Genomic DNA, 22,939 nt, shown 5'->3' with positions numbered 1-22,939 from the left:
TTTTATCCGGGCGACGCGGTTTGGATGCTGGATGCTGCGGACAACTGCGACGATCGAGGAATGCTATCGGCGGTACGATGGCCAGAACAAAGGTTGGACGGATCGTCATACATGGAGATGTGATGGCGCTTGAAGGGTACCTGACTAAGAGCGAACTCAAGTGGGCGGTGACGGCGCTTTTGGGTAGCGCCCCGACCAGAGTACGTTTGCAAAGATGGTTTTTTGTTTGCTGACCCCGTCGATGCGTGCACATCGCTAGCTTGTTCTGCTGTCTCTGTTTGAGATCTCTTCCGAATCGTACGACTCTGTGCAAGTCGATAAAGACACGTTTGTTCGAGTCATGGGCCGTCGCTTGGCCAACGTCGACGTCGCCGAGGCGATTCGACGATGGTTCAAGGCGTTCGACTTGGACTCGTCCGGGTTTATCTCGTTCTCCAACTTCACACAGGTGACACCATGGTTGCATCCATCGGGAATGCACTCAAGGGCATGGCTTCATGCCACAGGCGTGCCACGCAATAGCGCCGCACATACCACTTACCGTGGTAGACACTCTCTTTCGGGAAGCCGACACGAACCACGACAACAAAGTACGTGTCCATGCGCATGAGACAAGCTCTCAATCGAAGAGGGCATGCCTGAAGCGTGCGTTTTCAAGCATGTTTACCTTGATTTTTCTCATGAATGACAAAGGTGAGTTTTGCCGAGTTCGAGCAGTTGATGCTGCTATCCATTCAACATGAAGCAACATCTACGCCGCAACAAGGGCGCGTCCCCACCGCGGCGACGTATCCCCGCCGCTAGTATGCGCATCACGCTTGTGGAGCCGACGCGGCGCTGGTGCTTGAGGCGCCCGTGTCCTGGTTGTTCACGTGGTACGCCCGCATGACGGTGGCAAAGTCCGACTACTCGAGGCAGCCACACAACGATTAGAACTCGAGCACTCGCAGCAAGGGAATTCGTCTGGCAGCCATGCACTCGCGTGCCGGTCCAAGCGTGCATGTGTCGCTAACGTTGTACAACGTTCGTACCGGTTTGATTTCATGTTCGCCTTGGTCATTTTCTTCGCCGCACATGTTGAAGATGCGCATGATCGTGCGGTCGTCGCAGTCTGCATCAACCTTTTTGATCATGGATTCGAATTCTACATGTGGCCCCGTCAATGGAGGCTTCCAGTGGACGGAGCATCACCTTGGTACGTCAGGACGCCGTTCCCATCTTCATCGGCCTCCGCAAACAGCTTGGTCATTTCCTTGTCGATGCTACAAGAGATCGCCCCATCGCTGGTCAGGCTATCCTATCCACACGTCGACAGCAGACGGACGACGCAGCAAAGCACCACGTCCCGACACCCCCCACGACGAGGGGGATATCAAAGGTCCATGTCGATCCCAAGGCGTGGCTGGCGACTTACTTGGTTTGGTACTCGTACCACATGGACATGACGCAGTCCATGACATCGTCCAGGTTTACAAACATCTGCAGCCCTTCATCCAATGCAGACGGCGGCGATGCCGCGACGGGGCTGCCGTCGGCGGTCACATGAGCTTCGGTCGGAAGCCCAACAATCCGCTTTTGCAGCTGCAGCCGCACGTCCATGCTGATGGAACTGTCGTACGCATGAAGCGCGAGATCCTTGGCAGTATGCAACGGGATCTATTCGACATCCAACGAGTCGTTGAACACATATTGGAGAATCGTACCAAGCACGGCGTCGATCCATCGCCGAGCCGCGCTTCGACGTCTCCCGGCGGCACCATGAGCTGCAGTGCTTGGAGGTACACATCGATCGCTTGGGCGTTGTAGAGCTCGGCCGTGGCACCAAGGAGAACACTGAACCAGCGCGCACGCGAGTTGTCCTTATCGATCTGCGCAAACAACTCATTTAAGTTGTCTGCCTTTGACCGACGTGGCAGGCTTGCGATGGAGCGACGAACCTTTTTCAGCCCTGCCACGAGACTCGCAATTCGCTTTTGGGCGGTGCTTTTGAGGCCAAATTCTTGGACGTATATATCCTACGCGTGATCGCTTGGCCAGTCGTGCCAAGTGCTCGGCATACCTGCGACAGCTCGGCGAGCGAGTACCGGTCGAGGCCGGCTCGATCGTCGATGTCATCGAACACGATCTTCTTGGCGTACAACTTGGAGATTTCCTTGAGCACGTCGGCTTCCGGCATCGCGTTCACTTTGCGCTTCTTGATGATCTGCATGAGCACGTTGTTTCGCTTTTTGAGCTTGGCCGCGCCGTTCGCAACTTGTTTTTGCATGGCCACCGTTGTTTCTACGCATGGATTCGTTGTCAGGCGGCGTGTCGTCCGTTTGGCTTCTCACCGGTCTGCGTCGCAGCCGTTCCGAGTTTGCGGAACCTGCTGCTCCCACTGGCGTCCACAAAGTCGTGAATTGGCAACGTCTTTAAAATATCCTGATGGGACGCGAGGAACGTCGCGAGGATGGTCGGGTTCAGCTCCAGTGGTTCCAGGAGCAAGTCGGGGAACCGGGAAAACAGCATCGAGACGAGCTTTGGCGACCGGTGGGCAATATCAAGCACGGTCTCCGGGGCGCTCTCCAAGTACCCACTCAGCACCTAGTCGAGAAAACAAAGCTGCGCCATGACAAAATCAACGTGCGATCGTCGGACCTGTGGGCACTGGTCCAAGATGGGCGCCAGGGTTTCCCCTGATGCTGCAAACATCGTGCCGATGGACGCGGGGTGTGCATTGAACACCGCCGTCAAGTGATCCGGCACTTCGGTCACGACGCGGGCGAAGACAGCCTTGGCGTTCACTAGAACGTCTGCCCAACCAGTCAGCGACATCTACTCTGGCCCCTAAGCATATCTTGGCATCGTACCAGTTAAGATGCTTGGGCTCGACTTGACGACGCCCGAGAGCAGAGTAGGGCGGTTGAGGAGCACATCTCGCAGCGCCTTGGGGGTTTTGACCAAGTACTCTTCCAGGGCAAGTAGGTTGTTATCTTTGAGGGCGCTAGCAAGAACTTGGAGAAACACGTCGGGCTTCTGGCTTAGGATGTTGGAAATGGCCGACCGATTCTGCTCGACGACTTGACCGAGGAGCGGAGTGGGGGCCTACGCGCGCCGCCATGACAAGGCACAAGTTGGTCGAAGGCATTCCACGTACTTGCAACGCGTTGTTGAGCAATGCCGGCGCGCGCAAAAACAAATCGCTAAAGAACGTGCCATTCGCCTCCATCACGCGCTGCACACCACGACCGCCGTCATCCAAGATCAGTGCCTCCATCGCGTCCGCATGGTCCTCCATAAACATGGGCAGTGCTTGTTTGTGCCGCTGGTGCATCATGAGGAGCACAGACTGCATGTCGTGCACGGATCGGTGGGCCAAAACGGATTGCACGAGGCGGATCTGGTCGGGCGGCGACGCATGCGTGGCTGCCGCCATCACAACGTCCATGCCAAGGGTGGATTGCGGCAAGTGCTGGCCGATCACGTTCAAGAGAAGTTCGTGCCGCTCCGTTTCACTCTACGACCCACCGTTCAGGCCGTCCAACGCGCCACAACGGCACCCACGAATCGAGCACAAAACGTGGCACGTCGAAGCCTCAACAGAATGTTTTCAACTTACCGCTGTGGACGCGACAACGTCGGCAATTTTCTCCAGGGGGGTGCGCTTCTGCGATGCTTTGAACGCGGACACTTGGCCGATATAGCGATCAAGGGACGCTTGCGTCTCTGCGAGCTTGTCCACAAACAACTGACGACGAGATGGTTTCGTCGACGCATTCGCAGACGGGGTCTCCTCCGGGGCGTAGACGGCGCGTTCGAGCACGACATGAATCACGTGAAGGAGGCGCGCATAGCTTGGCAGACGGTCGGCCAGTTTGGCTAAACAGTCGAGGGCAATTTGGACAGCCAGTGTATTTGGGTGGGCAGCGTCCACGACCGTCGTTTGGAGAACGTCTAGGAACATCATGCATCGGATGAGGCGTCATTCGATCCGTGGACGAAAGACGAGGCGATGGGATATGTACATGACGCTTCCATGTGTGCCGTCACCGAGTGCCAGAACGACTCGACGTCCGACGTTGACGCGTCGGCATGCAGCGACCATTCATCGACAACATCGAGCAATACGTGCTGCGCGTCGCTGACACGAGGAGATGGGGAATGAGGCGGGGCGTCCGCCGCCAGACGCTTGCTCATCCTGCACATCCGTTCAATTGACATCGATCGAGTGGACACGAACTTGGGGGAGGGCAGCCACGACGTCCCGGTCTTGTGGCTAGGTCGTGAAGACCCAGTCGGATGAGGTAATGGCGGCTGGTCGGTACCCTCGTGCATGCCAAAGTAATGGTCGAGAAGGAACTGGGTCTTCCGTCGAGCGGTTTCTTGGGCGATGGCCGTGTTTGGCAGCAACGTGGCGTGGCGCTGCTGCTTGAGCCCCGCCACGGCCTGTCGGTGGTCGTCGCGCGACTTGACAAGCTCGTCCACATTGAGTCGGTATCGATGGGCCAACATACATGCTCTCACTTCCAGGTGTTCTCGGCCGTGAATGTGGACCACTCGGGGAGCCGCGGCGGCGGCTTTTTCGCGCGGCGACGACGACACCGTGATGGGCCGCGGAGTGCCGGGGGTCACGGGGGACCACGTCGGGGGTGTGGATGGTTGCAGGGTTTGCACCTGTTGGCGTTGATCCAAGTAGAAGTTTAACCGAGACTTTGGAGGCGACAGTAAATCCTTGGCGTAGTGCGGTGTCGGGATCGTCCGCTTCAGGATCGGAGGTTGCTCGTGCACGTGCAGCACGTGAAACAAACTCGGCTCGGTTGACGGTGATGAAGTCACTCCAGGACGTCCATCAGTGCGGGACGCTTTCGTGACGAAGTCGATGACGGCTTTGTCAGGCTCCATGGCGTCCACAGTGGAATTGCAGTTACGAATGCACGGAGAGCGATGCGCCAGAAACCGTTTAAAACCGCGGGATGCAGCCCTCTTGCAGTGAGTCCTGCAAACGCGTGCGTCCTGTGTGGGTGCGCTGCTGCCCCGTGGCAAAGTTGTCACTCCGTTGTCATCTCAAGCTGTTCTGGAACTTCCAGCACTTTCAGGATGACCGAACGTTCAAATTCACTTGCCCTGCAGCCATGTCTGCGCTTGGACGAAAGAGATGCGACCCAACAAATTGAAAAGGCGTCGCAGGTCTTGGTCGAGGGTTCATCTTGTGTTATCACAATATCCTATGTCGGGTGTCAATTGATCAATGCAAACGCAGATCGTTCACGATCGAAGGACGCCCAACTTCAGGCTTCCCATCGCGACGTCTCATCATGGAAGATCGCATCGACCCATGCCGAAACTTCCACTGGACTCGAAGACCGAGGCTCCATGTCGTGTGGTGGCGTCGACACAGATTATCACCGCGGCAACCATCTTCAACTGTACCAACACTCTTGCAATCGAGGGAAGTATATTTCGACCGAGTATTCAGCTAAATCGACCGGACACATGAAATATTGCTCAAGTTATCGATTTTCCAGGTGCTTGAGCTGCAAGAGAACAAAATAGCTCTAGTACACTACTTCTCTCGAAAAGCCATATTGACCGGATACTGTATCCGGATTCTCTCCGCTACGGTTATTTGCCACACATTTTCAATCACAAAACCTCGTATCGAACATGTGCACACGCGTGTACGTCGGCAACCTCCCTATGGACGTCCGCACCCGTGAGTTGGATGACCTATTCTACAAGTATGGGCGGATCCTAGACATTGATATCAAGCAGCCCAGCCGCCCTCCCGCGTTTGCGTTTATTGAGTTCGACCACCCTCGAGATGCCGAAGATGCGATTCGTGGCCGTGACGGCTACGAGTTTGACGGCCAGCGTCTGCGAGTAGAACGCACAAATGGCGGTGGTCGTCGTTCCGATCGAGGTGATTCGAAAGGGTTTGGGCGCAACCTCATGGGCAGCGGCAAGTATTCAGTCGACGTGACTGGTTTGCCTGAGAGTGCGGCATGGCAAGACGTCAAAGACTTCTTTCGCAAGATTGGAGACGTGATTTTTGCCCGAGTAGATAAAAAGGGTGGCGGATTCATCGAATTTTCCAACAGGGAAGACATGCTCCGCGCAGTTTCAAAACTGGACGACACCGAATTCAAGACACGCACAGATACAACTGTCATCCGCGTCAAGGAAGCGAACTACCTAGCCAAGAAGAGCGGCGATTCACGCAGCCGAAGCCGTAGCCCGCGAGGTCGCAGACGTAGCCACAGCCGGAGTCGTAGCCATACCCGCAGCCGCTCGCGCAGTTCGAGCCGAGGTCACAGTCGATCCCGCAGCCAGAGCAATGAAAAGAAAGACAAAAAGGACGTTGACGACACGAAAGATGATCCTAAGCCAGAAGAGACGACAGAAGCACCCGCCGCCGCTGAGTAATCCTGGATGATACGTAGCTGGTGGCCAAGCGTTGGAGCGGCGCAATCGATTCTCCCACTGGCGGCGGGCGTAATGCATTGTACATTCATACATATGCGTGTTGTTGGGTCTATGATAGGGGTCTGCCAACCAGTGGTGCCGGTGCGGGCGGGTTGCCAAGATGCTTGCCGGGCGACTGCAACGACCAAGGCTCGACACCATCGGCTGAAAGATGCGGTTGGAGCGGCGACGGTGGAGTTGGCTCATTCCTTTAATTCATGGCAAGTTCTCGTATTTGGACGCAATGAGCCTTCCTTCACTTTCACGATCTCAATGGATCGCACTGATGGCGATTTCAAAGGCAGGAACAGTAGTCACAACAGTCTAAGAGCACAGATTTTGTGCATTCACATTGATGTATCTCCCTTGCCAGCTCCGGCTTGTTCACATCAGCAACTCTGTAATGGCCAAGGCGAGTTATAGGGTGGTGCTGTGGAAAACAGCGACCGAATTGGAAGCATTCGGCTTTTCATCGCCGTTTGTCTCGACGGCGATTCGGCCGCAAAGCCGCCTTCTCACACAGAGTTGGAATAGTCTTTACAGCGCCCCTTCACGAGTTGGTCGTTGGTGACAGCGGTGGTTATGTCAACATGCTCAAAATTTTGCCTTCCAAAGTGTGATTCCCAACGCACGTGATTCAGATTCAGTTCTCGAAGGGTCCAACGCTTGTGTCGCTACTATCGCAGGCCCCAAACACATCTACGCTAGAGAGAGCATCAAAAGGTATGCATCGTCGCGGAATTGGGGGATCGCCGCCGTCTTCCGCCATAATCACACACTCCGCTGGGACGCCGCACGAAATCTCATGCAACAACTCTTTCGGTTTCAGTCGGGTACACGCTTTCTTGTTTCAAACAGTTCCGGATAATGAAAAGGTCAAATTGCATGTTCAAGTATACAAATTTGCATAAAAATCGAACGAGGCCAAAGCTGCTATATTTAAATCAAAGCCACCCTCTCAATTGCACATGCCAGCCCATCGCCCGTCGGTTCTGTGCCACATCGTTATCCGGATAATTTCCCTTGAAGTACGGGACCAGCTGGTGGTTTCAAGGCATTCCAGAATATCCTGGTTGAGTTGGTCGTACTTATATACAAAAAAGAGCACAAAATCGACGACATGTCGCAGCACGACCAAATCTGGGGTTGACTTGACAATTGTATTCCAAGGTGGCGCCATCCACATAGGTTTATATTAATATTCACATAAATATTGATAAATATATGTAGTAGAAGAAGCAGAATTAAATTGCGGGTATGTTCTCCGATTGGAGCCGGCGTCCAACCAGGCGTCCAGTACAATTGATACATTTCTTGTACAACGTACTATGAAACTAAAACTGGATATAGAGAAGCTTGCATAACATGTATGAGACGTACATTCGGGTACGCTACGATAGCGAATATTGGTGGATGGAACGTGATAGAATGCAATTCGAAGATAATAATACAGAAATCCAGTATAGGGTGGGGTATTTTTTTATTGTTTGATCGGATTTAGAGTTTGTATACGTTCGATTTTTTTTGGATGGTTTTTTGGGAGAGGTGGGCGAATTAGAAGCAAATGTTCATTTTTTCATTTGCTGTTGTTAGTGTCGGCAGGTCTGGAAGGAACATGCTCGTTACCGCGATGGACCATATTCATCAGTCGAGACGCCTAAACCTTGGCTTGATGAGCTCCCATGAGGCTGACGCCGACTCGGAGTACCTGGACCTGGCGAACCATAACATGCATGCGCCCCCTCTATCGTCGTACCACTTGTCTTTGCAACACTCCCACTCGTTGGACTTGAACGCGCAATATCTCGACCAAGACGGCCTTCAGGACGACCAGTATACGTTGGGAGGTCAGCTCTCAAGTCCCAAGAACAACGCGAAGCCGTCGCTTTACAAAACCGAGTTGTGCAAGCGGTTCTCCGAATACGGTAGCTGCCGATACGGCGCCAAGTGCCAATTTGCCCATGGTTTGCCGGAACTTCGCCACGTCTTGCGCCACCCCAAGTACAAAACTACCAAGTGCAAGTCGTACTGGGGCTCTGGACACTGTCCGTACGGAAGCCGATGCCGCTTCATTCACGAAGAGGAAGTCTACAACCCGAACGTGAAGAACTCGTTCCGCGGTGGAATCACCCAAGACAATGAATTATCCCCGACTGGACAGAGTGGCCCGTCGTTCTTGAACTCGTCCCCGTACGCCCCCGACTTTTCCCCAACATCCTCCGATATGGGCCCTGGCATCTACACCACCGACTTTTCCCACGGCCCTAGCTCGCCGCATTCGTGGCTTGGCGACGGAAGTCGCAGTAATTTTATTCGCTCGTCTCCCAGCGACATCATGTATCCTACCAAGTCCACCCCTATTGGACCCAAGAAATCCCCCATGGCTGGTAGTCATCATCAGAACGACCTCGACCACGGCGCGGAGTACTCTGGTCTGCAAGACGCCATCAAGGTGCTTATGAACTTTAACTACGACGAGTCGGCGCCGTCGATTGCCCCCGCGTCTTCCCCTTCCGGCGCGTCCCCGTTGTCGATCAAATCGCCTCTGGCCCGTGGAGACATGTCGCTCCACGCGGATGAGTTGTGGAAGGACTTCAGTGCTGCTTCCATCTCCGACGCTGCCGATGACGTGTCTGCCTCGACTTCGTCCGATTGGTTTCGCAAGGACGTGCAACAACCTCCGACGTCTTCCTCTGGTGCGACGCCTTCCCAGGCCGAAAGCCGCGACGACATCTCGCGCTTGAGCTTTTTCACCAAGTTCAAATAAGTTGCGATTCTGTCGATGGACTCCAAGTCGTCCAGCGGCTGCTCCACACAGCGCGGCGCGATTGTACAAAGGGAAGACGCGATTATTTTATTTTATTTACAGGTATAAATATTTCCACTGTTCCAATGACATGGCTTGCTCCGCTCTACTGCCCAAGCCTCTGAACGGACCCTTTGCAGCGCGCATGGATGTGCGCAGAAGTGCGCTAGAAGCATTCATGTTCGAGGGATTGACGGTGGGAGCGCGATGGGGGGCCGGCGCCAGCCAGTCAGTAGGGCTGGCCAATTGAACGATCCGGCGACCATTACACATAACTGCGGGTGAGACTAACGCAAAGAATATCGGCGGGACGGAGAACAGCGATCTTGCCCAGTCGGGCCATTGTGTCTCCGCAAGCCCAAGGACATAGCTGAACGGCTCCAGAGCGATGTCATGAGTAGCGTGGTGTGGGGCCGTCTTGCCAGCCGCCGTTTTGGAACGACGAGTCGTTTCACTAGTATGCACTTGGTATTAGTAGTACTAATAATGCTAGTATATACTGTTAGTAGATTTGGTTCGCAAACGCAGCGGCGTTTGGAAACGCAAGGCAAAGAATTGACAGTCCGCGAAGGCATCCGGGGGACCAAGGTTAGGGTTATGTGCATATATTCCTTTTGACAGCAGTCCACTTACACGAATATAATACCTTCCGAAAATTCATATTATGCGTTTATAGAGGTTATGATTTGTCGTTGTGGAAATTGGATTGACATCGATGTTTCGTGTAGCATATCTTACAGGTTATCGTTTCTCAAGTAATACTATCAATGAATGATGTTTTGATGCCAGTGAGCTCCTGAAGTATACAAAATTTCAAAAGAATAGGCAATCCGGCTTGTGAGATACGAATGAAGGTCCCCCGGACGCCTTCGCGGGCTGTGAACACGTTTTGGGTTGCAATCACGCGATGGGTTTGAATGAAAACAACGAATATATCTGGAGAAGGACGTCACTCGGTACGGCTGCAATGGTTTTGCATGCGTTGGCTGGACGACTGGAGAGGGGGTTGGATTGCCCTTGCTGGTCCGAGTCGAATTCCATACGGACCTATTTGGGTTTGATTTTTGTTTATATTACATATATTTTTCAAGCAAAAGGGATTTCAATGCAATTCAATGCGATCCATTTTGACGTGCCCTTTCCATAGAACGAGCGTCAACGTTGAAATTCACCGAAAGCGCGATGGCGACGACGAAGGGACTCGTCGTGCTTGATTACGACTGGTATGCGCTATGACGCATACTCCTCTGGCAACCTCTCAAGCATGTGTGGTACAGGAGCTTGATCAACGACAACTCGGATACGTATATCTTTCAGCAAGTGCAGCCTCCACTCGTGGGGGCCTTGAGGCAATTGTCTAGTGCTGGCGTGCAATGGACGCAGGCTGTAGGTAAGCGCGCCATGCTGTTGCCTTGAATTCCCTTGCGTCGTCTTGATGCATGCTCCGTTCTAGATCAAACACTCGCCAAGCTCGAATGTACCAAGGAAACTCTGATTGATGTGGTTGCACATATCCCCGTACAAGACGGCATGCTAGATGCCGTTCACTTGGCCCACGAGCGCGGCTGGGACGTTGTGATTGTCAGCGACGCCAACACGGTGTTCATTGATAGTTTCCTCGCGCTGCACAACTTGACGTCGATCATCCCGCGCGTGTTCACGAACCCATCGTCGTTCCAAGGCAACACGCTGCATGTGACGCCCTACCATCCTCTCGATCAGCCGCCCCATGGATGTCCGCGCTGCCCCACCAACATGTGCAAAGGTGAGAGAAACCATTTGGTCATCCAACGCGACTCATTCACCGAATTGCGTAGGCTCGATAGTGAAGCACATCAAAGCGGCGACAGCGTGCTCCAAGATTTTGTATGTCGGTAGGCCTTCCATACTCGTCTTCCAGTCTAGGATGCATACGAATGGAGGACCATTGCAATGATCATCCAAGATTAGGCGACGGCGGCGGAGATTATTGCCCAGTGGCGACGGAGCTCACGAGGTAACGAAACTGCACAGACCTCGCATCACATATACATCCTAACGAGCAAGTTGGTCTCCACCATAGCAAAGACGTCGTGTTTGCGCGCGACGGGTATGAGTTGTTACGTCGCATCCACCAACATCCCGTGCAAGCCACGGTGGTGCCTTGGAACACGGGGTTTGATATCCTCGCTGGCTTTCGAGCGCACTTGCAACGAAGCTGAACATCGTGCGCAAGGCTCCGATCCTGTCGACTGTGTCACTCCGAGTAAGACTAGGTAAACACAATACTCTCGACCTCCAGAAGTGCGGGGTACTTGGCCAGACGGAGGCCGTCACTCGCGAGAGCGACGATGGCGATAGTTCTCGTAAAGCGATTGCGAAGGACGGGTGTCTGTGAGGACATGGCATACCACATTCACGTCGGAGCCACGGCCTGGAACGCATGGTGCCGATTTCGTCATGCCGCTCAGTCCCCTCTGCTGCAAGCTTCGAATATCCGATTTCCGGATAAATTTGTTCGCACTTCCAACTCGACAACCAACACGCCATGCCGTGTTGGAGTCGACATGACCGAATTGACCATGGTCGCGACAATCGTGGTGCCGTCCAACGTCCTTGTGGCGCCCTCCACCGTCCTCGTGGCTTTGGACTACCACTTGTACGACGACCTACGCAAGGTTGCAATGTGGCTAGACTTGAGGCGGTGGAACGAAGGAGCTTGGTCAACGACGACTCGGATTTCTTCGTATTCTCGAGCCGAGTGTCCTGGCAGAACTTTGACACTTCGTTCACGCCAGCGCGCAAGTGGTCAAGACAGCCCGAAAGCTCATACCGGTAGATGCGTTGACGCACCCAACCATGCTGTCGATGACGCATTGGGACTTGCTCGAAGGAAAACCTGATGTAGACGATGGCTCGTCGGGTCGTGTGCATTATGACCGACGCGACTATGTACAGTGTTCATCCAGAGCATGCTGGATCACGACAAGTTGACGTCCATTATTTCGACACGAACCCGTCGTGGTTCGAAGGCCGTGGGGAACCAACGGTGGCGCCATTTCACCCGCTCGAGGCTCCGCCCCACGGATGCCTTCGGTGTCTCACCAACATGTGCAATGGTACGCAGCTCGTGCTAGGTCCTTGCGCCATCCCACCCAAGTTGCTCCGCCCATCGCGACGACACCATCCCATCAAACTGCACATTCTCATTTGAAGCACAGCAAAGACCTCCTCGTTTAAATTCCCAATGTGATGTACGTTAGTATGTCCAAAGCCTGGAACCCATTGACGGGGCATAGCGGCCATACTCACGAGTGTAGGTGGCGGCGGGAATGACCACTGCCCTGCCAAATCGAGGTGAGCATTCTCCACGACAATGGATCTCAAGTATTTGCAAATTCACGTGCTGCATGCTGACCTGTGCATGCCTTTGCGTATTGCGCGTTGAATTCGACCGTCGCACGTGAGAAGTGTGAGTTGTGCGATCAATCGAGGACGAGTCGGTGAATGCTGCAATGGTCGTAGAGCAGGGATAGTCTCGATATCCTGGCCAGCTGCCAGCGGCACTCGAGCCATGTTGCTGTCGTCCTGTACTTCGATGCTCCTGAAAACGCACTTTGACAGTGCTGAAACAGACGTATATTTCCGCACGCTTTCATTTCGACGTCGGCATCGACTCGATTGAACAACTCTCAGCATCGAGATGGAATGCGCAAGAGCGTTTCTTTGCGTGCGCGACGATTCCCCAACGACCTAGACGACGACAACCCTGCACAAGGCTCCAATATTCATGGCGTGGTAGATTCGGCACTGCGTTGGTCTGAAGTGAGTCGACCGAGCCAAAACTGTGCCCGAATCGCGTCGGCGATCGACAGCCGACGGCAAGTCTCGGCATGCCATTCGGTGACTCGAGGCGGAAGGGTGTGCCGGTCCTCTCGCTTAAGAATCTACTTCAAACTCGCTCATGTCATGCAATCATCCAACGCGGCGGTCGTACCCAGTCGAGACCAAACAGTGCATATCTCAATGCACCGGCTGTGCCGACGTCAGCACTAAACTGCACTTCGCGCCGAATGAAGGCATCTACTGCCGTCGCGGATGTCCACTCGAAGTTTGGGAGCGTGGTGTCGGTGCTCCAAACGGCAGGTGATCTGATTGAGAGTTGCGACGCTGCGATTTTCAGCAAGGCACGACGATGGCACCACAAGGCGTCTCGGTCAGGGTACATCGTTTGTAGACGTGAATGGGCAGCAAGTTCGTCTGCAACGACGGCCAGTGGCTGAGCAACACGGGGCAGCAGAAGCAGCAACACGAGAAGTCGAAGATTCCATGCTGAGCTGTCCGACAAATGGCGCTGGCACCAGGTCCTCGATGTGTCGTGGAATTCCGTGAGGAGCTGCACCGAGAGTCAGCAACATGCGAGGGCACGGAAGAGTGCACCAGCGGAAGCGGTAGTTTTGTGCAAATGCAGTACCGATACGACCACGCAAAGTAGTTGCGAGGAAATTCTTCACACAATTTTGCACACAACGAGAGTTCACGCGCAAGGAACGGTGCGAGGTTGTCGCCTACACCTCGCGCTCAGAGTGTGGCAAACGAGCAACGTCGCACCTTCAAGCCGTGGAACGAGACGTTGAAGAACCCAACGACTACGGGACGATGTGTCCGTGTGGGAGGCGATCCACTTGATCGTAGTCACGTACCGGTGGGCCCACGTGTCAATGCTCTTGGCATGATGGGTTAAAATGAGCCTCGAGAATTTCATTTCAGCCTCTTCCGTCACGATGCCTTGGGAAATGAGGGTTTTCCTACATGATGGTCACGACGTAGGAGGAACCGCCCGAAACGTACCTTGCATTCCATGCCGTGTAGAAGTCGGCGCAGACGAGCAACATGCACCGGGATGCTTTCAAAATGCCATCGACATCATTGAATTTGTTGGCGTGGAAGAACGAAGTCTTGGCTTGCCGGTGGATTGCAGGGATCTTGCTCATGGCAATGCCCAGCTTGTGCTCGTCCAGCACAAACGTGTCGTGGTCGTCGTCCAAGTGGATAATCCCGATTTCATCACTACTCTCCATCGTCACAACAAGCCCACGTGGATGCACCCTACATGTCTGGGTCCTCCGTGAAGAGGCTGGTCACCTCGGCCACAAAATCCCGCTCTGGAAGTGCACCAGCAGCACTTATCATCCTCCTCCTGAATGCAATGTAAACCACGTTTTAGTAATACTAGAAAAGTAGGCCGTAGTAGCTTCGTCGCTATGTACTACTACGTAGTACGTGCATGGCGCGTTCGCAGGTGCAGGAGGTTGTACGGGTGCAGGAGGGTGCAGGAGCATGCGGGAGAAGACCAGCGTCCATGGGTCGCCGCCGAGCAAAGAGACGTCGTGAAGTGGAATGCACACACAGCCTACCCTTTATCACGACACTTGTCTACCTAGTTTTGTCCAGCGATGGTCGCCGCATACGACTCAAACCACGCAAGGGACTCGGGGTTGCGCAATGCACTGGCGTTGGTGATGGTTTTGCCCGCCAAGATGCGCTTCACGGCGATTTCGACCTTCTTGCCACTCACGGTGTACGGGATGTCGGGACAGGCCACGATGAGCCCTGGCACGTGTCGAGGAGACGTTTCCTTGCGGATCTTGGCGCAGATCGACTTTTGGAGCTCCGCCGTCAGGTGGACACCGGCTGGCAACACGACAAACAGGACGATCTTCACGTCCGGCGTCCCATCCGACAGCGTGTAATCCTAGAGAAGTCCCGTCACGGCGCTACTACTACTTTTCAACGTCGTACCTGGCCCACGATCACCGAGTCGGCCACTTCCTTGATGTGCTCCACGACCTTGTAAATGTCGGCCGTGCCGATGCGCACACCACCTACGACGAAAGGCAGCGTTTGTGAGTGCATGCTACGACCGATTCATGCTGGTGTAGCGAGTGTGTTTGTACCAGGGTTCAACGTGGCATCGGAGCGGCCGTACAGCACCATGCCGTTGTGGGCCGTGATCTCGGCAAAGTCGCCATGGCGCCACACGTTCGGAAACACGTCAAAGTCTATGCAGCAAGTGTCATGCACGTCCATGGCGAAAAATGTGGTCCGTACATGCGCTAAAGTACTTGGATCCATCCGAGTCGCCATAAAAGTAGAGCGGCATGGACGGAAATGGCTTGAGGCAGACGAGTTCGCCCTGGGCCTGTTCAAGTTTTTCGCCATTGTCGCTGTAGATTGCAACGTCGAGACCAAGACCGCGGAGTTGAAGTTCACCGTTGTACACGGGCAAGTTCGTGCACCCCAAGGCAAAGCACCCGTTGAGGTCGGTGCCGCCCGAGATGGACGCAAACTGGATGTCCGACTTGATTTCCGTGTAAACAAAGTTGAAGATGTTTGTGCTGGCAGGCGACCCCGTCGACGCGAGCATCTTGAGCTTGGACAGGTTGAATTCCTTGCCAGGCTTGCAACCAGAGTCCATGACTGCAGCCAGGTAACGGGCAGACGTGCCGAACACCGTCATGCCGATTTCTTCCGCGAATTGCCACAATGCTGATACGCCAGGGTACAGCGGGTTCCCGTCAAAAAGGACGACCGTAGCGCCGACTGCAAGGCCGCTCACGAGCCAGTTCCACATCATCCAGCCCGTCGTAGTATAGTAAAACACAACGTCGTCACGGCTTACGTTCAAGTGCTATGGCAAACGTCGGTCATGATTGAAGCCCGCGCCATCGTACCAAAATGTGTTCCTTGAGGTGGTTTAGCAACACGCCAGGCCCTTGCACGATGCACTTGGGCAGGCCGGTCGTGCCGCTGCTGTACATGATGTAGACGGGGTGATCAAACGGGAGTTGTTCAAACTGGATCGGCGTTTGCACGGGCCCGTTCAATTCCGCGAGGAAGTGGTCCACGTATTGCGCGTTCGGCAATGCCGACAAATCCAAGTCGTACGACGGTGCGATCGTGTACCGAAAGATGACAACCTATGCGTTTGTGTGGAATAAAACAAATCCGTGAAAAGGAGCGCCAGACCTTTTGCACCGTGGGCAAGTCATGGAGGATGTCCTTCAATCCAGGAAGGGTGTCGATGCGCTTGCCCTTGTAAAAGTACCCGTCCGTGGCAAACACAACCTTGGGCGTGATTTGAGCAAATCGGTCCAACACACCGTTCTTGCCAAAGTCGGGGGAGCAACTCGACCAAACAGCGCCAATGCTACAAAATCGAATTAGCATAGGTACAAGGCAGCGACAGACTGTTCAACAACGAATCATCGTTGCCACTTCGACAACTCCCAAGTTGAGACCTTTTCACGAGAATACTCAATCAAGAAGCGTGGCCACCACAAACATGCGATGAAGTGGAGCAGTGGAATTTCATTCAACATCGAGGCGGACGCATGCCATAATATCCACGGGAGCAAGCAGTTTGGCATGATTCAGATGGTCGCGCTGAAGGAGAAGGGCCGCGTACCTGGTAGCAGCCAGCATGGCAACAATCGTATCGGGAGTGTTGGGCATGTATCCCACAACTCGATCGCCGACTGCAATGCCCAACTGCCGCAAGCGCTGGGACATCGCTGCAACTTGATCGTACAGTTGGTTGTACGTGATGCGAGTCGCTTTGTTCGACGTTTCAGATTTGAACACGAGAGCCGTGCGGTCGTCGCGGTGACGAAGCAAGTTTTCGGCGAAGTTGAGGCGCGCTCCAGGGAAAAACTTGGCACCAGGCATCTTGTGTTCATCTTCGATCACTTTCGTGTATGGTGCGGACGACAGCATACCAGTGTATTCCCAACTCTAGTAACGACAGATGTTGGAACGGCGTATTGGACAAGGAGATGTACTTACCGCGGCCCAAAAGTGCGACAAGTTGTCGACGGACCATTGCCACAAGTCGTGCACAGACACAAGCGACAAACTAGACGAGATCAAGTTGCATGAGATGGATGCTCTCGAGTACGGAACGGACGAAAGCTACTGCAGACTTGTCGTACCCATGCTTCTTGTTCACGAAGGCCGTGAACTTGGTCCAGTGAGAGGTGGCAATCAACTCGGGAGTGGGTGTCCAGACTACCCGCATGGTTGTGAGACAATCCAACCGCGCGGGCCCCCATCACTTACGGAGGTTCGAGTTCACGACTTTCGCGTCCACCATGAGGGTGTCGAAGAGGATTTTTCAAAAATGGCCCTTCACCTGCTCTGTGTGAGTGCAAGCGCCATCTCACTCGTGGCAATTGATAAAACCTCTCACAATTGATCTCATCACTACCATATGTCCTGTTAAGTTCCATCTAAATTGTCTTTATCTTTGTATTGTCCTTGCTGCATTGTTTAGGTGAGGACATATATTGCATGATATATTCTTGTTACGTTTCATCATCTTTTTGCCGTTTCCTGCAATATCGGATGAAAAATATTGTCCGATCTAGATACGGCTGGCTCGATGTGGCCAATTTTATATGCTTAGAAAGTCGTATATATTGTATTTGCATTTACTTGGAGTCATGCAAAAACAAAGTGTCGAGAAAACGCACTTAGGGAGCCTGGGATTCTGCAACTCGCTGCGAAACCCGCCAAGTGGGGCACATGACCGAAGCCGTGGAATGGAGTGATGTCACCGCCATCGTGCGAAGTGGCCCAAGCCCACCACTTGATCCGTACCAACAGATCCCTTTGTTCTAACTACGGTGGTGTCGGCGACCCAAAGCATCGTGCCTTCACGACCGCCCACGACGTGCACACGTGAAGCGATGAACCGTACCCAGCACAGCACAGGGCGATCTCATTCAGCCAGGATTGGTTCAGCTCTTCTCGGGTATGTGTTCTTCGCGTCCTCGGCACGGCTCCCCATGGTCCCTGTCGACGTGGAGTCCCTGGCGACGCCCTCCTGCCCTGTGTCAAGCTGGGATTTGTAATCTCTTTCATGTTTGTAAGCAATTGGAACAAACCATTTTGCCCTATGGTTTGTCCCAAAAGGGGCAAATGCACGGGCCAAATGGGCCAAATTCAGGTGGGAAGCAATAGTGGGCCAAATTGACCGAAGGAAACAATGAAACGGAACCGATGGAGCAGCGACGACGACGACAGCGACGAAGAGGTGCGTCGGCGGTCGAAGAAGGACCAAAACGACGGCAGTAATCGACCTGTCAAAGTCGAAGAAGCTACCTCTTTGACTGCCCTCCCACAAGCGCACCAACCTCCGTCCCCAGAGCGAACATGTGTCCGAAAAGGTCGTCCGGCATGCCGCGGTGTGGACAACTACGCTCGAATTGGCAAGATCGACGAAGGAACTTACGGAGTCGTATCGAAAGCCCGAGATAAAGCGACAGGAGACATCGTCGCGCTCAAACAGGTCAAGATGGCTCCAGACATCTGCAAGGAAGGGTTCCCCGTGACTGCTCTACGCGAAACCAACATCTTGCTCGCGCTGCAACACCCCAACATCATTCGGATGCGCGAGATGGTGGTGGGATCGACTCCAGACAAGGTGTACATGGTGATGGACTACTCGGACAACGACCTGAAGCGCGTGTTTGAGAAACAAGCGGCGACGAAACACCCGTTTTTGAGCTCCGAGATCAAAACGTTGCTCCAGCAATTGCTGCGCGCGATTGCCCACATGCACTCGAAATGGTACATCCACCGAGATCTCAAAAGCAGCAACTTGCTGTACGAACAGGGTGTGCTGAAAGTGTGTGACTTTGGCATGGCCCGCAAGTACGGCTCGCCCATTCGAACATATACCCAACTCGTCGTGACTTTGTGGTATTCTCACCGCGCTGCCGTCACCACATCGCCCTCATATCTCGCCACGTAGGTACCGAGCCCCCGAGTTGCTCTTGGGTGCGTTGCAGTACTCGACGGCCGTCGACATGTGGTCCGTCGGGTGTATTTTTGCCGAAATGATTCTATTGACGCCATTGTTTATGGGTCGAGGGGAAATCGACCAGCTCGACCAGATTTTCAAACTCCTCGGCGCCCCCACGGAAGCCAATTGGCCCGGCGTCGACCAGCTGCCCAACGTGGCCAACGTCAAGTGGAAAGGTGCGAAGCGATCGATGCTCCGCGACAAGTTTCCCGTCGCAAGCGTCATTGGGGGACAGAGTGTCCTGTCCAATGCTGGCTTTGACCTGATGCAAAAGCTTCTCACACTCGATCCAGCCCAGCGCATTTCGGCAAAAGATGCGTTGAATCACGAATACTTTACAGAGTCGCCGCCGCCAAAGCCGACCCACCTCATGCCAACATTCCCGTCGTCGACAGCGTAATCCTTCTGTGTCAACATTGCGCTCGTTCTTGGACCCTTGGGCGTGCGCATGCCAGAGCTCGAACAAAGGATGAACATGGTGGGGCGAAATCGTCCACTGCCGTGATTTGCCCAATCGTGATGAAGACAAGTTGCTCGTGCTCCTTTCTTGCGTGCTGAGTCGCGTGGAGTTTGTACGTCCCAGCGGCATCGTCGACATCGGCAGCGGCGGTGTCCACTTCGTGGACTGCCAGGACATCGTGCGCTTCCAACCCCAGTTGCCTTGGGTGTGGCCTGGATGTACTGGTGGCGTCTGGCGCCACGAGTGAAAGCTCACGATGGTCAGGTCACCGCTGGAAGTAGAGCCAGCACCGACAGCCGTCTGGTAGATCTGCAAAGACGTCGAGGTTTTGGTGCTTTCGTAGTGGAGTTGCGCGGCCAGAAGTAGCGTCAGATACCGCCACGGACCCAACCGTCGTGCCAATCCTCATGTGGCGTTGCAGGATCACTTTGTACATTGGAGATGGTGGCCGCCATAACACGCGTTCCGTTTGGATCGTGCGTCGGCCATCTTGAATGGACTCGAGTTCATTCCAACTCGGAACGGCGCGATCGTGTTGCATCAAGACGTGGAAATTCGTTTCGCCACTGGACCTTTCCAACGCTGCCGCTCGTGTCCGCTCGTCCCTCTTGTTGAGGGGATCGTGGCGGGATGCCTCGGAACCACAAACGAGGCGAAGCGGACTCGAGTGTGCCATGCGCCAAATTCAACGACGCTGGAACTGAGAGGTCGAAACTTGAGCACGTGCGGGCTTCACGTATGCCGTGCAAAGTGCCATGGCCATGGACCTTTTCAGCGACCGGAGACATGCGTCATGCGCTCCTGTGTAAAGAACCCAACGGTTCGCAAACAACGATTCAACAGGATGGTTTCACTACAGAGGACGAATCGAAAGGACTCCACTTGATAATGGAGACACGAGGACGCAGTAGCCATTCCGTTTGCGCTAGGCGATGCCGATGGTGACGCATGACGTGATGGCCCACTTGGGCAAATGCGAGCAACGTGGCGAACGAGCTAGACACTAGGTACAACTGCACGCACGCAATCCACTTGGCACCGGGGGCTAGACCGAGACCCTTGGTCCCAACCATGGCCCCGAGGATGTCTAGATGAGTCCCAAAACAAGGTTTTGTTGGAAGAGATCGAACCAGTGCACTGGAGGGGGAGTCGGACGAGAGGGTTTCCTCGGCAAGCCCCAACGCAGCCGCTGGTGAAGCCAGACACACCCAAGCGATTGCCAGTACCAAGGACCTTCATCGACCTTATCTCCAACAACGCTTGGATGGACGTTGAATGTCCCCGCTCCTCGTTCATCATCGGACCCGGCAACAGTACCTAGATGTTTCCCAAGATGCTCACAGTCGCACCGGTTTGGCGCGCTCGATCGACCATCGCAGTGCACATGCTCACTCGATCCCCAAGGCGAGCACTCACAACGCTGGCCTTGTCGTCTACCACAGCGAGATCGATTCCATCTCTCGCGCCAACATTATGTTGATATGCGGCAAGAGGATGTTGATGGCTTTCAAGCTCAAGTCCATGATCCAAGGCATGTTCAAGCACCTTGACAAACTCTCAACGAGCGAATTCAAGTGTGTATGCAATCGATGCGACCGTCCCAGACAAGCAGCACGAGCTCTGGCGTCCAGAGGTCCCGCTGAGGTTGACGAATCCCTCCAGTGTCTGTGGTGTGTTTTGTCTGTTTTGAATCTGCATTATATGATTGGTCAGTTTGACCAACTAGGGGCGTTTTGATTGGCTCGTACATGCTAGACATTTCGACGATCAGGTTGCCCAAGTCAGCTCCGAGCGCATTGATGAGGTCGGCTCATCCCGGCGACAATGCATCGTCAGCAGCTTTCAGCAATGTGTCCAAGACCCTTGACACGTGTCCTCCTACGGCAACGACGGATGGCTCGAACTTGTGCTTGTTTGGTCCGTCCGGAAGTGTCGACGACGAGGTTCTGCCACCTGCAGCAGGCAGCAGCATCTGGAACTTCTCTCATCGCAACATCTCCATCATTCGTACGTACCCGTCAGGCTACGGCGCCACATAGTACGTTTAACTGCTACCGATCCTTGTGTGTGGCATTCACGGGGTGGCCTTGCCGCTGCTCCTGGCCCATTCAAGCGACACGTTGACACGGATTTGTGTTGTAGTGACTTTTCATTCAATCAAATCGCGGCCCTTCCGACGAATCTATGGCCACTTTTGTCCACATATGGCATGTACGGACAAACCTCCGTCGAAGCGGATACACCTTTACCTTGAACAACTGCATTCCACAGGAACTTGAGTCACAACACCCTCCTCGCAATGCCTTCGGAAGTCGTGGTTTCGTGGCTGTACGCTATTGAGCCAGTCGCGTTTCTGATATAGCTCATGCGCACGTGCGTAGGGACGTAAGTTACAACCAAGGAGGGCTCGAGTGGCCACAGGTCATTCGATGGAACCTCGACATGCCCCGCTTGAGCCATCTGCACGTGATCCTCATCCTGATCAGCTCGTGGAATCCCTCGGCTGATGCGACGCATGCCGTGCTTGTACGTAGGTATTTTCGAGGCAACAACCTGAAAACACTGACGCTCTCGGCTTCCAATGCATTTCCCACAACACAGCCAGTCATCATGCACGTGCCTTGTTCGCGCATCATTCTGTCCAGAACTAACTTCATGGCCTTGGCAACTTTATAGAGATCTGCGAGACAACCCGGAGCTCGTTGTGGTCGTTGAAGACGCTGTGGCGTGGCAAAGTTTAGAGCCGAGTACATCTTCGCGCTTCGGTAACTCTGCGACTCTGGCCTCGGCGACAACATTGATGTTGGATGAGCCTTCTGGGCCCCAATCGTGTCCTGGGCGGATCCTGAAAACACTGTCGTCGGGTCTGGCGGTGTGTTGTAAGGGGGATTTCTGGTCGCGACCGACGGCCATGAATGCCACTGAGTTGCCCGCCACGACGGTGCCGACCCCAACCAGCTCGAAATTCGAGCGAGGTACGTCGGATCGACGTGTTTGGTGACACTCGCTAAGTGGCATGCCCAGAGTCGGACTTTTACCTGATGACGGGTCTCCTTGGCTGCTCGTTTGGACTGTTCGCTGTGGCCTGCTACGTGGCTGTCACCCGGTTCACTCGCGCTGACGACGCCACGGAATCGACGTCAAGGGAAACCTTGTGCACATCCCCTTGAGCACATTAAAGCAAACGAGATTTGTCGCCGATGTGCCTGCCGCGGGCTGCTGAGAGTATTCCCCATACCACGAACGCTTGAACATGTCACTTTTGCGTACGCAAACATCTTGCTGACTGTTGCGAACGAGAAGCTCGCCTCATCTTCTACTAGCACCAACCCCTTCATGTTTCCACAACTCGAGTCTGCAGCATTGCACACGTGAGGTCCTGTCGGCC

At 54.2% G+C, this 22,939-nt stretch overlaps 10 protein-coding genes across 14 annotated transcripts; 7 read left to right on the top strand and 3 right to left on the bottom strand.

Moving 5' to 3' along the window:
• Positions 1-7: 7 nt before the first annotated feature.
• Positions 8-1,050, top strand: H310_10328 (hypothetical protein). 3 transcript variants are annotated; one of them, XM_008876676.1, is made up of 5 exons: positions 8-92; positions 136-200; positions 260-448; positions 507-590; positions 694-1,050. In XM_008876676.1, exons 1-5 carry the CDS (start codon positions 32-34, stop codon positions 802-804), a joined length of 510 nt encoding a protein of 169 aa, XP_008874898.1. In that variant the 5' UTR covers positions 8-31; the 3' UTR covers positions 805-1,050. The 3 variants fall into 3 exon arrangements, with proteins under 3 accessions (XP_008874898.1, XP_008874900.1, XP_008874899.1); XM_008876678.1 differs by having other exon boundaries at positions 260-645; XM_008876677.1 differs by having other exon boundaries at positions 8-200.
• Positions 626-5,142, bottom strand: H310_10327. 2 transcript variants are annotated; one of them, XM_008876675.1, is made up of 14 exons: positions 4,220-5,142; positions 4,005-4,177; positions 3,599-3,933; positions 3,137-3,496; positions 2,850-3,084; positions 2,638-2,792; positions 2,331-2,583; positions 2,060-2,280; positions 1,938-2,015; positions 1,704-1,868; positions 1,415-1,656; positions 1,192-1,262; positions 1,032-1,144; positions 626-905 (listed from the first exon to the last, which is right to left on the bottom strand). In XM_008876675.1, the coding sequence occupies exons 1-14, from the start codon at positions 4,879-4,881 to the stop codon at positions 813-815; spliced, it is 3,156 nt and encodes a 1,051-aa protein (XP_008874897.1). In that variant the 5' UTR covers positions 4,882-5,142; the 3' UTR covers positions 626-812. The 2 variants fall into 2 exon arrangements, with proteins under 2 accessions (XP_008874897.1, XP_008874896.1); XM_008876674.1 differs by having other exon boundaries at positions 626-1,144.
• Positions 5,143-5,623: 481 nt separating this feature from the next.
• H310_10326 (hypothetical protein) lies at positions 5,624-6,704 on the top strand. The gene is made up of 2 exons (XM_008876673.1): positions 5,624-6,471; positions 6,521-6,704. The coding sequence occupies exon 1, from the start codon at positions 5,644-5,646 to the stop codon at positions 6,400-6,402; it is 759 nt and encodes a 252-aa protein (XP_008874895.1). The 5' UTR covers positions 5,624-5,643; the 3' UTR covers positions 6,403-6,471; positions 6,521-6,704.
• A 1,309-nt stretch (positions 6,705-8,013) lies between these two features.
• On the top strand, positions 8,014-9,486 carry H310_10325 (hypothetical protein). The gene has a single exon (XM_008876672.1). It carries the CDS (start codon positions 8,057-8,059, stop codon positions 9,206-9,208), a length of 1,152 nt encoding a protein of 383 aa, XP_008874894.1. The 5' UTR covers positions 8,014-8,056; the 3' UTR covers positions 9,209-9,486.
• A 943-nt stretch (positions 9,487-10,429) lies between these two features.
• H310_10324 (hypothetical protein) lies at positions 10,430-11,448 on the top strand (the record flags this gene model as incomplete). The annotated part of the gene is made up of 6 exons (XM_008876671.1): positions 10,430-10,470; positions 10,525-10,637; positions 10,701-11,012; positions 11,065-11,121; positions 11,198-11,243; positions 11,310-11,448. 6 exons carry the CDS (start codon positions 10,430-10,432, stop codon positions 11,446-11,448), a joined length of 708 nt encoding a protein of 235 aa, XP_008874893.1.
• A 129-nt stretch (positions 11,449-11,577) lies between these two features.
• H310_10323 (hypothetical protein) lies at positions 11,578-12,129 on the top strand (the record flags this gene model as incomplete). Its single annotated transcript, XM_008876670.1, has 1 exon — positions 11,578-12,129. The coding sequence occupies one exon, from the start codon at positions 11,578-11,580 to the stop codon at positions 12,127-12,129; it is 552 nt and encodes a 183-aa protein (XP_008874892.1).
• Positions 12,130-12,726: 597 nt separating this feature from the next.
• Positions 12,727-14,424, bottom strand: H310_10322 (hypothetical protein). Its single transcript, XM_008876669.1, has 7 exons — positions 14,340-14,424; positions 14,078-14,296; positions 13,930-14,034; positions 13,838-13,875; positions 13,667-13,794; positions 13,224-13,622; positions 12,727-13,173 (listed from the first exon to the last, which is right to left on the bottom strand). The coding sequence occupies exons 1-7, from the start codon at positions 14,417-14,419 to the stop codon at positions 13,015-13,017; spliced, it is 1,128 nt and encodes a 375-aa protein (XP_008874891.1). The 5' UTR covers positions 14,420-14,424; the 3' UTR covers positions 12,727-13,014.
• Positions 14,425-14,599: 175 nt separating this feature from the next.
• On the bottom strand, positions 14,600-17,408 carry H310_10321 (acetoacetate-CoA ligase). The gene is made up of 10 exons (XM_008876668.1): positions 17,345-17,408; positions 17,218-17,293; positions 17,072-17,141; positions 16,695-17,020; positions 16,256-16,436; positions 15,961-16,206; positions 15,338-15,917; positions 15,184-15,288; positions 15,029-15,111; positions 14,600-14,981 (listed from the first exon to the last, which is right to left on the bottom strand). Exons 1-10 carry the CDS (start codon positions 17,376-17,378, stop codon positions 14,667-14,669), a joined length of 2,016 nt encoding a protein of 671 aa, XP_008874890.1. The 5' UTR covers positions 17,379-17,408; the 3' UTR covers positions 14,600-14,666.
• A 289-nt stretch (positions 17,409-17,697) lies between these two features.
• On the top strand, positions 17,698-20,521 carry H310_10320 (CMGC/CDK protein kinase). The gene is made up of 2 exons (XM_008876667.1): positions 17,698-18,988; positions 19,041-20,521. Exons 1-2 carry the CDS (start codon positions 18,273-18,275, stop codon positions 19,489-19,491), a joined length of 1,167 nt encoding a protein of 388 aa, XP_008874889.1. The 5' UTR covers positions 17,698-18,272; the 3' UTR covers positions 19,492-20,521.
• A 794-nt stretch (positions 20,522-21,315) lies between these two features.
• On the top strand, positions 21,316-22,826 carry H310_10319. 2 transcript variants are annotated; one of them, XM_008876666.1, is made up of 7 exons: positions 21,316-21,589; positions 21,694-21,762; positions 21,823-21,879; positions 21,933-22,013; positions 22,086-22,163; positions 22,228-22,526; positions 22,576-22,826. In XM_008876666.1, the coding sequence occupies exons 1-7, from the start codon at positions 21,351-21,353 to the stop codon at positions 22,719-22,721; spliced, it is 969 nt and encodes a 322-aa protein (XP_008874888.1). In that variant the 5' UTR covers positions 21,316-21,350; the 3' UTR covers positions 22,722-22,826. The 2 variants fall into 2 exon arrangements, with proteins under 2 accessions (XP_008874888.1, XP_008874887.1); XM_008876665.1 differs by having other exon boundaries at positions 21,933-22,163.
• Positions 22,827-22,939: the final 113 nt, after the last annotated feature.

This window comes from Aphanomyces invadans (assembly GCF_000520115.1).
Source record: "Aphanomyces invadans strain NJM9701 unplaced genomic scaffold supercont1.25, whole genome shotgun sequence".
Lineage (NCBI taxonomy): Eukaryota > Oomycota > Saprolegniomycetes > Saprolegniales > Verrucalvaceae > Aphanomyces > Aphanomyces invadans.
This window is presented reverse-complemented; position numbering and strand designations above follow the sequence as displayed.